Here is a 13,042-nt window from a genome sequence, read left to right on the forward strand (position 1 = left end):
TGGCAGACACAGTTTTTAGGACAAATGAAGAAATCAGTGATTCATTAATTTATAACAGTCTGTTTATTAAACAAGGTAAAGATACAAAGCTTTTTTTTCCTTTTTTTAAACATTGATAACCTTAGTTGAACTTCTCAGTCTTGGCTGTGCATATTTAGTCGTCTAGAAACTGTATATGAAACCACAATGCAAGACAGGAAAAAGTGTAATAAATCTACGCAATATCTTTTCATAGAGAACATGGGTTAAACAGTTATACAGATTACAGCTCAGGAACTCCATGCGGAAGGAAAAATAAATCAAAATGTTTACACGACTGAATACTGCAGAACACAATACAGAGTAATGGAAATGGGATGATGGAACAGTTAAGGCTTACATGTAAATAACTCATATAAAACATGAATATTAATAACATACAGGTAGACTAAAATAATTACAGTTACATAAACTTTTACAAAACCCAAACAGAACATGTTTATGAAAACTTAAAAATAGGTACTATAAATGAGTAACATGTTTTACAGTACAGCAACATGTACATTTTCCCATTATCTCAAAAGAGAGAGTAAGTTGAAGAGGCAGGGTCTGTTGTTGGCGTTAAATGTCTGTTTTCAGGCCAGTGGCTTGAGTAATAAGTTTTTATTCTTTTGAAAACATACTATATACTGTATATGTATTTTACATTATTCTCAGTTCCATCTCAAACGTAACGTCTAGCCGTAGCACCTTTTCTGAAGTGCCCTGAAGAATACAGGGTGCCCTATTAGTACCATTCAGAGGTTACCATTACAGTAAAAAATACAACAAACAATACTGTGTACAATTAAAAGAATAGTAAGGAGAAAACAAAAAAGCAAAAGGAGAAAATCCACCTCTGCGTAAAAATAATATATGCCTACTGAATATGAATTATACTGCAGTTTATTCCAAATGGGTAAAGCTTATTAAAGATAGATATAAAAAAAAAAAAAGAAAGAAAGATAACTGGGTTAGAGTAACTGTACAATAACTTCACATTTTGGTCCAATGGTTGGGTTTAAAATTTACTGCTCAAGTAAAATTTTATTTCAGCTGAATTGTGTTTTAAAAAAAAAGAAAAAGAAAAGGGCTGACACTGATACATGTGCAATGTACTCAACGAATACTTCTAATTCATGGAAATTAAGATGTTTAAGCTTAACTGAAAGCAGACATACACCATTACATGCTTTGCTCTCTCTTAAAACCTCACCATATATGGCACTATCTACTGGGACGAAAGTAAACTGAAAACAAAGTAGCAGTGTTTTTTTGATCATGTTATGATCGTAAAGGTGCCGTAAAGGTGAACATCAAAAATGGAGTGGACAGAGTTTGGAAATAAAAAAAACAAAAAAAACATGAATCTTTCTTCCCTTCCATGTTGCTCTGTTTTGTTGCCTCCTCAGGTCAATTACACAACTCCTCAATACAATCATGAAATGTTTCAATTGTCATCTACCGATTGCCTTTCTTCAAATTTAGATGACCCTGTACTTGCACGAACATGTGAATAAAAACAAAGTAAGTAACACAAAAGACTGTTATTTGTACACAGTCGGTACTCTTAGCTGCCACAAGTAATGCCCTTTGGCATTTTACCATCCGACAAGATTGAAACAATTTGAGCCAAAACCACAAGGCCTAAAAGTGCTTTAAGATTATCTTTGGATGTCTCCAGAATACACCCAGCAAACGTTTTCTTTTCACTTTCAATTCTTTAAAAGGGCAAATATCATCTGGCACATTTTGGAAACCCATTTCATGGAAGAGGGAAAAAAACAACAAAAACATTTCTAACGGCCAATGCATCCAGCGGTTTACATGATGCTTACGAAAGTGCTTATTAAATCTGACGCAAGACATTCTTTGCCGCTCGAACCTCCTGGACAACATCTAGCTGTATTGTTACATTCACAAAATAACGCTGTGCTCTTTTTTTTTTTTTTTTTTTTTTTTTTGACAGACGGCCCGTGTCAAGACGGATGGAGACAGTCTGTTTACTGAATCTAACACTGAATGCTTATGTCAGCTGTCATAATGCTAATGTAAGCCTTATGTAGATGGCTGTGGGTGCAGGGCCTCATAAGCTCCACCCCAACGCCGACTCTGAATCCTGCTGCTGAATGACCCGGGAGCTCAGATGAGGGAGATGCGTATGGGGATGCTGGGGGACTCGGTCCTCTGGGGCGAATGGTGGCTCACTAGGTGCTCCACCACCGTGTGTTTGGACATGTGCTTCATAAGGTAGGTCTCCTACAAAGACGTGAAAATACACCAGATACAATTATTATACTGCCATTAAACAGCAGATTGAATAACAACAATAATAATAATAATAATAATAAAAAAAAGTTTTTTTCATCTTTAAAAGTTTAATTTCCTGAATTACTGCTTACTGAATTCCAATTTTTTTGGACATTTGACCCTTTTCTTAATCACATATTACCTCAAATGCTAACTGAGCTAATGTCAATGATTAAATACATATAACAAACCACAAGTACAAATTATTAAGTTAACTTGTACTTAGAATGACCCTGTGTGCAGAAATGAGGAGTGGACTCTATTAAATTTATGTAAAAAAAACCAAACAAAAAAACTCATGTCTTTTCTACATGTTTGGATTAGAGCAAGAACATGTTGAATTGGTGAAACATCCCAAGCAGGAAACATGACTATTTCTAGTTGAAGGGAGTAAGTGCATCATCAAATGCCATTGGTTATCAGCCACATGAACAGTGTCTGAAGGTACACTGAGAAAATCGAAGACAGCAAACAGATAAGCTGCGGTTTACTCACTGAGGTGTATGCCCGGCCACACATGCTACAGCAGTAGGCCTTAGCGTTTTTGATGGCATGCGCTGACAAGTGGATCTGCAGTGATGCAGAGTCTGAGTAGGCACGGTAGCAGTTAGGACATTTATACGGCTTGTCTTTATTGTGCTGCCTCTGGTGAGACTGTCGGGGAACAAACACAGACGCAAACTTTGGTGATTTTGAATGAACCTGTTAACTAAATGTTTTGAAGTAGTATGTAACAGTTGCGACTGACCTGGAGGTTAGACAGCTGGGTAAAAGCCTTTTCACATCCGGGGTGAGCACATTTATAAGGCCGATCGCCAGTGTGGATTCTGTGACAAACACAGCAGATAAGAAAAGTTTGATGTCAGAGAAGATTGCAGTTGAGTCATCTAAGGCACAGCAGCCCAATATGGGACCCGGGGGCCGAGTTTGGCCCTTACCTTCTTTGTTCTTGTCCCGTCATGAGATTTTACAAGCTAGTGCTTATTCTGCTTATTCTTCGGTGCTGTCAAATCGAAACCCTGATGACTGATACATTTTGTGAAGTTAAAAACGACATAATGAGTTTTACGGCAATGTACGGCACGCTGCTGTTCAGTTTCCCTGTTAAATTCCGTTGGCCTCAGTCTTATCTACAAAGAATGATGGTCTTCTCTCTCTGTCCTGCTGATGCTCGTGCTGTTATTGTCCTACTTCACTGACTAAATATTAAAGAGTCGTGTTTGAATTATTCAGACATTTTTATTTAAGACTTAGAATGTTAATTTTCTGTAAAAAATATATCACATTTTAATGAAATGTAATTTCATATAACATAAACATTTATTTTTGGCCTATAGCCCTTCATCCAGATTAACACATTTTTGGCCCTTCGATTTAGGGACCTCTGATCTAAGGTGTCGCAAACAAGATCAAAGTATATTCGTAATAGATTTTACAAACTTTCACTGCATATTTAAGAGAAGAGAAATAGCTAGAAAAGTGAAAAAACTAAAAAAAAAAAAAAAAAAGGCAACATGTAACTAAACCAAAATCAAAATGCCCCATATGATTTGCATGAATTTGTTAAGGGATTTCTATAGACAACTTTTTTTAAAAAATGTTTTTAAATCTGTAAATATTGGTCATCTGGTAGCACTGAGTCAGATTCCAGATGCCCAGGTAAAGCTATAATATAGGCAATTAGCTGTATCTCCACAGAGGCTGTTTTTTTTTGTTTTGTTTTTTTGGACACTAACTTTTCTTCTGCTTTGTGTTCACAGCTTGACCAACCTGGTGTGCTGCTGCAGGTGTGACAGCTGACGGAACGAGTTCTCGCAGTAGGAGCAGTGGTAGGGTTTGATCCCCAGGTGGATGCGCAAGTGCTGGGACAGGTAAGAGGCGTTGGCGAACGTCTTGGAGCAGTGGGGACACTTGTGTGGTTTGGCCTCTGTGTGGGACTTGGAATGAATCTGCATCTCTGACTTGGTTAAGAAGGTGAGCGGGCAGACTTTGCATCTTGGTGATGAAAAGAGACAGAAACACATACGAATGATCAGATCATGTGATTTTGGACAAGCTTAGCTTAGCTTAGCTCCACCTCCACATCACTACCTCATCCTGCTTGATGTCCAGGGAGTGTCAACCAAAGTTTGCATCGTTCATCCACCAGCTCTACATCACCACCACCAGTGCTAGACTTTGGGGGTCCTGTAGCTCGTCGCCAATTGTTTTCTCTCATTACCACAACAAATAATGTGATACATTTCCAAATCGTAATTACTAAAGCTTTCATCCATTCAAGTGAAAGATGGCTCCATAAACTCTCAGTGAGTCTCAATAATCTACAGTTTACCTAAAACAAAACTTGTCTCAAGCAAATCCCTTTTGATTCTTTGCAGACTATAATTAACTCTGTAAACTGGCTTTGCCAGATCAGCACTAAGGTGAAATATCCTCCCCCCTGGGATGCAGGGAAAACAATAGTAGCAGCTTTCTTGTGTCCCACCTGTAGGTTTTGCCCTCTTTGGGTGCAACAGTGATGCAGCCTTGGTCAGCGAGGATGGGGTAGGGCACCACCAGCAGAGGACCAGCTGTGTTTTCAGCTTTGATCTTCTTCCTTCCCCGAGGTGCCTTTGGTGGGGGACCCAACAGTCCTGCCAGACCTCCAACCTTCATGTGGTCCATGCCGGGACCGCTAGCAAGCCCAGAGATGATGTTTACAGAGGGGGCACCACCCAGGCGGTTCTGGCTGCTGGAGATCGGAGTGGTGGGGGTCAGGGCCTCTGAGGTGTTGTGGCTGTCGGGTCGAGATAAAGGAGCCAGACCTGAGGAGGGAGGAGCCAGAAGTTCATCAGCACACACGGCTACTACAGCACTAAACATGACTGTAGATGACTGTAGAGGCTTATGGATCATTTCAGGAACATATCGGTAATTTTTTTACAAGTTATAGGTACTTTATACAGACATTTTTCAATTTTAAATGCAGGCTACTCAGTTTTAGCTTTCATAGTTTATATTTCCTACTATTGCAGGCAGCTACTGGCTTCTGTTCATTTCCATGACATAATTATCAGACTCATGAAAATTGCTTGAATTTGAACAGCCACTCAACTCACTTGATAGTCGTTTAAATATGTGGATAACAGCGCACATTTTCAGACAGTCTCTCCTGAGAGGCATTTACAGCGGTACATTTGTTGTTGCACACGAAAAGTGACAGAAATAGTCGTGTAAAGAATAAAAAAAAAAAAAGAGTTAAAACTCTGCAAACTTATTCTATCTCGAAAGCAAAGTAAGCTTGAATGTTGCATTGTTTGTTACAAAAACTGTCAGACATACCCCTCTCTTCATCCCCAACTCCTACAGTGTACCAGAGAGGTGTCCTCCCGTCTGACAAGTGCTTCTGTTGAAGTAAGCTGACCCCAAAAGTATCTTAGTATGTCCACATACAGAACGCTGAGTGTATTAGTGCAGTAAATAGTTCCCAGAGACTGTGTGTCCTTCACCTTAACTGTGAGTGTGTGCCAATCTATCATGACAATTGCTTAATACTTTGACTTGTCACACTTCTGTCAATTTAAACAACACCAGAGACTGATCGTTTTACAGACCCCCCCCCACCCCATGTCAACAGACCGAGTGACTACAGTACCTGAGCGATGGTTGAGCCGGCCAGGTTGCTCCACGAGCTGTCTCATGTGCCAGTCTTCCCATAATCCCTTGGCCTTCACCGCCGACTTGTCGTCCATATTTCCATCTGGAAGGTATGAGGTGACGGCATTTGAAAAATTACTTGATGAAAGAAAATCATCATTAGACCTTTTATTATCAGTTAGAAAGGTTATGTGTCTACACAGCTGCCGGACTGATGAGTTTTATGACTGATACTCAAATGATACAGTTTCAATACCTACCTAGAAATGTTTCTTTATAAAACCCTACATTTAACAAACGCTTCCCAGTCCAACGATGTCTAAATGTTATCGTTAAATGAGCAGGGACTTTTCTTTGGAAAAAAAAACAGTAAAAGATTTGACGAGGTTATTTCTTTAACAAAAAAATATCTGAAGCAATGGAAAAAGTGTAACACCTGCACAATTAATCCAAAACCACAACTCCAACATTTAATCCAAATGTTTTGATCCAGCTTGGATTCGTCAGGTCAAAATTTCGCAGTATGTTTCGTGGCTTTTGGAGTAAGTATGCGGGCATTACTCACTTTCCATTCAGGCTTTTCGCTGTAGTCACCTTGCACTTACGCGGTGTGTGTATAATTGCACCCCCTACTCAAAATTTGCAGGTATTTGACAGATTTCAGCACTTGATGCTACAGACACACCCGAGTCTGCACTCTGACAGTACGCAGGTCTAAAAAAAAAAAACAACAATAAACTGAAGACTGTACCTGGTCCAGCACTGGAGGCGGGACGAGCATGTAGAGCAATGTCCGGCTGTCCAGAGCCCTGCGGCTGCTGGTGGTGGCCCGGCACCTGCTGCGGCTGAGGCTTTGGCATCGACATGCCATGCTGAGCGCTGCCATCCGGGGACGAGGTGGGCACCAGTAAAGACTGCTGAGAAGGGGTGGAGGTAGGCGGCAGGTGCAGGGGTCGAATCTTCTCAGCCATCAGCTGCTCCTTAATCTTGTTAATGAGGACCAGGTTATCCAGCTGAAAGGGTTAACGGGTCATGCTCAACAGAAAACAGCCACCGTGTGTGAATGTCGTTCATGCCCCCAAAACACATCGCAGGACAGAAAACGCTGACCAGCACGTAGTTCAAGTTTGACTTGTTTTTCTATCTATGAGAATGAACTGTGACAGATTCTCAGTCCGAGAGTTCGTTTCAGTGACGGACTGGCGCCGAATGGCTGAAAAGACATTCACACATGGAAATAAATGGCTATGAAAGGTGAAAATGTCCCAGTAATTACATGTAAAGAGTGGACTTACCTGGCCCGGCATGGAAGGTGGCGGCGGCCAAAAGTAGGGGTTGTTAAATCGAGGCTCTGCCATCCTGAAGTGAGCGACATTTATATTAGTCATGTTCAAAAGTTATACTTGATGAGCTGAAGTCTTACTACACATTTGTCAGTCAGGCTAAGAGGAGGGCTCAGGATGCAAAGCATTGTTTTTGGAAACTGTTTAAAAGTGTTTTAATACTGTGAACAAAATCTGTGGGCAGACAGAATTAAAGCTGACAGATAAGCAGATCTTAACGGAGAAAATCTAAATTCTGACACCTGAACCACGTGGTTTGTTTTCTGTCAAAAAGATGAGCATTTTCTTTCAAGTTCATACATTTCATTAGTTTCCATAAAATTCACAGTTATTGGTCTGCATGCACTATTATGCTTAATCTCGTAATTTTAGTGCTCAAAGTGCTTCACTTAATCAGATTTTTTAATAAATTTATTTTACAAGGTGTCTGCAGACATCAGAAGGTTTTCACTTGTGTGTTTTGACTTCTTATTTTCTTTAGACTAAGCAGGGAGGGTCGAGACTGGGTTAACCCAGACTGTTGTTTTTTTTTACCACAGGCAAGTGCCTTATACATTAATCTACGTTTAAAAAGTAACTTTTTTTTTGTCTTAAGGTTTTTATTGGCTTTAAAAACGTGCAAATATCCCAAATATATAGATCACCCACAAAAAAAAAAAACAACTAGACTTTTATGGTGATATTTCAAAATCTTGCCACATTGGATTTAACATTCAGCTTGACATTTAATGGTTGACCTTGAAAACCTACATACACAAACAAAATCTTAACTCAAGGGATTAATTCACGGGATAGTCCCATCTTTCAACCGCACCTCAGAGTCTTCCTCAGGATGAGTTTGCTCATGACTAGCGGGGCGGGGGGGCCATGACAACTGAGCAAACGCCATCCTCTGAGGAAGACCAGCAGTCGGCAGGTGAAAGGTGGCAAAATCAGAATCGGGTTAACTGCCACGTGCGTTTTCACATCCAGTGAATTTGTCTCGGCGAAGTGCTGCATAAAAATCCAAACAAGTAACGATACAAAATGACGAAAATACAACTAACACAAAAGACAGCTAAAGAATAAGTACAGAAATATGTACTAATGCAAACATATAAGCAGCATGTGTTGTGACTGTAGTAATACAACAACTACAATGAATTGTGTTAAAGTGATGAGTGCAATATCCAGTAAGTGGGCCTTGAGTTAGAATTTATTTTTAAAAATGTATTTAAAGATAATCTTAAGGACTCACAGTCACCTTAAAAAAAAGACATAAATGAGTATATTTAAAAAAAAATATTAATACAAGTGAGAACTGTCATTGGACTAACTTGCTTTTATTTATGATTATAGTTCAGTGTGTCTATATTAGGCATAGAGAGTGTCTTTATGAGCCAAACGGACACCTTTAGCTGAAACATATTAAATGTCACCCAGAAATATTGAGTCACTTAAAAGAAGACATTAGTCTGACAGGGCCTCACACGTTTAGCCTGGACATTAAGCTCCTCTGCTCCTTTTGTCTGAATTCCTGAAAATAAGTGGACGTCGCTTTAAATTTCCAGCTAATGGGGGAAAAAAAACTTTGCCTTCCTTGACTTTTCGGACATGTCGGCGGTGTGGGAGCCCCTCCGGACTCGGACTGACAGAGGATTGAACGCGTCGACCCTCCCGGTGCGACTCAGACATTCTCAGACAGTTTTCTTAAAACATTTCCAGACAAAAGAGAAACAAAAATGGCAGCCTTATTTTTATAAGGCGGGACGCCATATTCTGCAGACCCCAAAATTTTTTAGGAGCATGAGCGTGTAGTCGTGAGGAGGGTGCTGGGGAGAAGGAGCGGCCGGAGACGGACACAAAGGTGTGTTTATCATGTCAAAGGCATGAATGATTGTTTACGGCGAATTGCAGGTTTGAATAGCCCGGCCTCCCCAGCTCTTAAAAAAACTGACACTTCCTACAACAACCATGCCCTGCAAAAACAGCACGGAAACCGACAAGCTGGACTCGTTACACCGATTAAAATAACCGTGGCGATGCGTAAAGGTCAAAACATAAGCGGCGCACAATGCCTCAGCTCCCGAAAGACGCTGTGCCATCTTAACCAAATGTCACTTTTAGGGCTGTTTTTTTTTTTTTTTTTTGTCACATTCTGTAACTTTTGGACGAATCAAAGGACAGAAATAGCATTTTGTGCACAACGCACACATCCGGGAGGCTTTCGCTGATCAGATCCATGCACAGCAGTGAAAAGACGAAAAGACATGCACAAATACCTTGTGTCCTGATTGCAGATACTGTCTTGCGAGTACAGCTATAATATAAAAGGTTGATGTTCTTTCTGCCTCCAGTCGGACCACCGCTTCCGGGTCGCTTTGTTCACTTCTGGGTGCTGCTGCAGGCTCAGTACAGTACAGACACAGGGAAATTATTCTGCTGATATGTGGCTTTGGATGTTTACACGACGACCCACTTTATTCCCGTTTAATAGGAAGCGCTTTCCCGATGAATCGTTAACGTTATTTCGGCGCATGTTTGGTTGGATTTAAGCTGCAGATCGGCAGCGGTGCGAGAAGAAAGCGGACATAGCAACGCAACAACGTGAAATACTCCCATTACAAAGAAAAGTACCGCGTTTTAAAATCTTACTTCAGTGAAATACTGAGTGCATCCATTAAAAGAAACCATGTTTAAATAATGAAATGCCAGGCTGTTAAATACCAAAGCTGCTCCGACGCTGTTTAATCTGCAGCATGCTGCATATTTTAAGAGCTCTGATCATCATCATTATATGTGAAATCTGAAACTGTGAAGAAACTGCACAGCAACATAAATATGGTGATGGTAAAGAAGAAAGTGGCCCAAAATTTAAATAAACCCAATCAAATAAGCCCAAATCAGTGTCTAAATTCCTCAATAAACACTGATGTCTTGATCTGCAGGTCAAAAAACAAGGTTCGCTGTTTACCCTTGTTAAACCAAGTAAAAACTATTTTTCATAAATACAAACAACATAACCAGACTGAATAAAGCCTGTCACATGCTTTGAAAGGCTAGCCTATAATATAAAGAAAATATGGCAGGAGTAAAAACATTGAAATACATAAACCAAATGTCTCTTTTCCCAAAACCGAGATAGTGTTAAGGTGAAAACTACACTGAATTCAGATGAAAAGTGAATGTATGTAAATACATTTAACTAATGTGTCAGCACATGATTAGGATACACCCTCAGACACATTGTTTTAACAGCATTAATGAGCACATTAAGCAGGAGTTTTGTTTCTGTGCCTGTTGTTGTATTTTAATGTCTAAAATACAGTGGTTAAAATATACTTAAGTACTGTAGTCAAGTACAATTTTCAGATATTTGGACTGTACTTGCAAATTTCCATTTTATGCTATTTAATTGTTATATTCCACTACATTTCAAAGGGAAATATTGTACTTTCTACACCAATACATTTATCTGACAGCTTTAGTTACTTTTAAGATGAAGATTTGTTATGGTGGACAACATAACTGTATTTTGAAATACAACACAGTGCAAATATTAAAGAAGTAGTTTCTAACCTTTTTGGCTTTGATATCTTATAAAAAAGCAGTCTACAACTACAACAGCAACATGCTGCTTACACACTGAGGCGTCAATATTAATAATCTAATGATGAGAGGAACAAAATCAGTACTTTTACTTTAATAATTCAGAAAATTTGTCCTGCTAATACTTCTGTACTCTTACAAAACAAGTTTTCAGGTAGGACTTTCACTTATAATGGTGAATTTTTCCACTGTTGTATTTGTACTTAAGGGATCTGACCACTTTTTCTGCCCAGTCTGAATATGTGCGGCTGCTGTCCTGGCAATGGTCACCCTTAAAAAAGAGTCTGCTAACCTGATTGGGATTTAAATAAAGTTTAAATAAAAGCAGTTTGCATGTGTAGTTACCTACTTACTTTACATTGAAATGTATTCACTGAAACAGTGCTGACTATGTTGATATCTTATAGATTTGTTTTGTAAAAACTTCTGCTTTTCAACCACATGGAGGCCTAAATAATGCCAGCAAAGGTGAAGAAAGTTTGACCTTTGTTCAAGTAATAGTGTCAATTTCCATCCTGCAGCCAGTCATCATTTTGTCAGTGATGTACCTCATGTCAGTACCTGATACCATGTCAGCATTCCCTTATATCAGATTCAAAATAAAAAAAAATTACCTCATTAAAGTATTACTTATCTGTTCTTCATGAAAGTCCAGAGATCAGTGCAGTTTGAGTGTGAGAAACATCAAATGAACAGAATTTAATAAAACAGGATTGGATGCTAAAAAAGAAGCTGACTACAGCTGATGTCACTTTTTTAAAGTTTACATATGGACTAAATAAGACAGCAAGTCATTAATTTATCCTGTTGTGACACATTCATACTTGGAAGGGATTGCGTATTATCAAGCACAAGGTATTTTTGAGTCTACTGTACTGTTACTGTTTGTTTCTCACTCTATCTCCACCTACAGTCTCATTTAAATTTACATTTTTTTCAAGTCTTATGAAGAAAGAAAAAAAGAATAGATTTACCGGCCCTCCCCTGACATGCACCACCACCAAATCCAACCCCTATGTCTGGTTCATGACTTAATCACATTTATGTCACTAGTCCTCCTGTCTGAATCACTGGAATTATGAGAACTGATCGGGCACAGGAACCTGTGTGGTGACGTTGACACTAACAGCAGTTCACAATTTGTGTGTGTGTGTGTGTGTGGTTGGGGAGGGGGGGGGTAATCTCACTGTGTTTCCTGTTTCTCGCACCACTTCTCTGAAGACTCCAAAGAACTGACAGCCTTGACCCACATACACACGAACACGTAAATATAGTTTTCCTTTAACAATTTATTTGAGTTAGGGTTAGTCAAAGGAAATCTACTGATGAGTTCAGGTCAGAATGCTTCATCCTGCCGGTGAACTTCGTAGGGTCCTCCTGGTGATAACTACTTAATCTGACTTTATTATATATTTTTTTCAAATGAGTTAAACTCGCTCACCTAAAGTTGGTTGTTTAACTTCCACACTGTCAGCTCTCCAAACATGGACTTTATGTTGGTAAGTAATCACATTTTTATGTTTACTTTTTTTTATGTCTTTTCAGTGATTTTTGATTTTTTTTTTTTTTATTGCTATAAGAAAGTGACCAAATAAATATACAGTATGTCTCAATGTTTTCAAGATAAGGTCTGTTAAAGGGTTTGTTTTTATTTTCAATGCCAATCATTTCTAAACTTTTCCTTTATATATTGTAGAGTGACTGACACATTATTGTCATGACTGTCAGAAAGATTTACTCTATGTACATTCTCACGGTTGTGGTTTCAGTTTCTAAGAGTTGTAATTAAAGCCCATCAAGTTACTTCTCATCAGTTGCTGCAAAGCATCAAAGTTTAGTGATGATGAGACAACATGATGTAATATGTGGATGAGTGAAGGTCTTTTTTATTTAAGTAATTCTCTGTCCTGGTCTTGCAGCTCTCGTAACAACAAAGTCAAAGATCAATAACTTAATACATTTACGAGTAATTATTTACATTAATGTTTAATGCACCAGTTATTCTCATTTAATTTGGAGAGTGGCTGCAGTAGCTAAAAATGCCCATCACAAGTTCCTCAAGTCCAAAGTGACGACCTCAAATGGTTTTGTTTGACCAACTGTCTCAACTGCAATAACATTTAGTTTTGCTATCATAAGAGACTAAA

At 39.0% G+C, this 13,042-nt stretch overlaps 2 protein-coding genes across 3 annotated transcripts in view; one reads left to right on the forward strand and one right to left on the reverse strand.

Moving 5' to 3' along the window:
* Window positions 1-40: 40 nt before the first annotated feature.
* znf362b (zinc finger protein 362b) lies at window positions 41-9,829 on the reverse strand. 2 transcript variants are annotated; one of them, XM_069140249.1, is made up of 9 exons: window positions 9,569-9,829; window positions 7,260-7,323; window positions 6,716-6,950; window positions 5,963-6,067; window positions 4,814-5,132; window positions 4,099-4,323; window positions 3,077-3,155; window positions 2,824-2,982; window positions 41-2,277 (listed from the first exon to the last, which is right to left on the reverse strand). In XM_069140249.1, the coding sequence occupies exons 2-9, from the start codon at window positions 7,320-7,322 to the stop codon at window positions 2,161-2,163; spliced, it is 1,302 nt and encodes a 433-aa protein (XP_068996350.1). In that variant the 5' UTR covers window position 7,323; window positions 9,569-9,829; the 3' UTR covers window positions 41-2,160. The 2 variants fall into 2 exon arrangements, with proteins under 2 accessions (XP_068996350.1, XP_068996349.1); XM_069140248.1 differs by having other exon boundaries at window positions 6,716-6,977.
* Window positions 9,830-12,135: 2,306 nt separating this feature from the next.
* LOC138192688 (tumor necrosis factor receptor superfamily member 1A) overlaps window positions 12,136-13,042 on the forward strand; it is a 17,466-nt gene continuing 16,559 nt past the window's right edge. Inside the window, exon 1 of the mRNA XM_069140253.1 lies at window positions 12,136-12,394. Within this exon, the coding sequence (XP_068996354.1) occupies window positions 12,380-12,394 (15 nt within the window). The 5' untranslated portion in view covers window positions 12,136-12,379. The remainder of the gene's footprint in view (window positions 12,395-13,042) is intronic.

This window comes from Embiotoca jacksoni, unplaced genomic scaffold (genome assembly GCF_022577435.1).
Source record: "Embiotoca jacksoni isolate LCO1_2020_lvr unplaced genomic scaffold, fEmbJac1.0.p SCAF_9, whole genome shotgun sequence".
Lineage (NCBI taxonomy): Eukaryota > Metazoa > Chordata > Actinopteri > Embiotocidae > Embiotoca > Embiotoca jacksoni.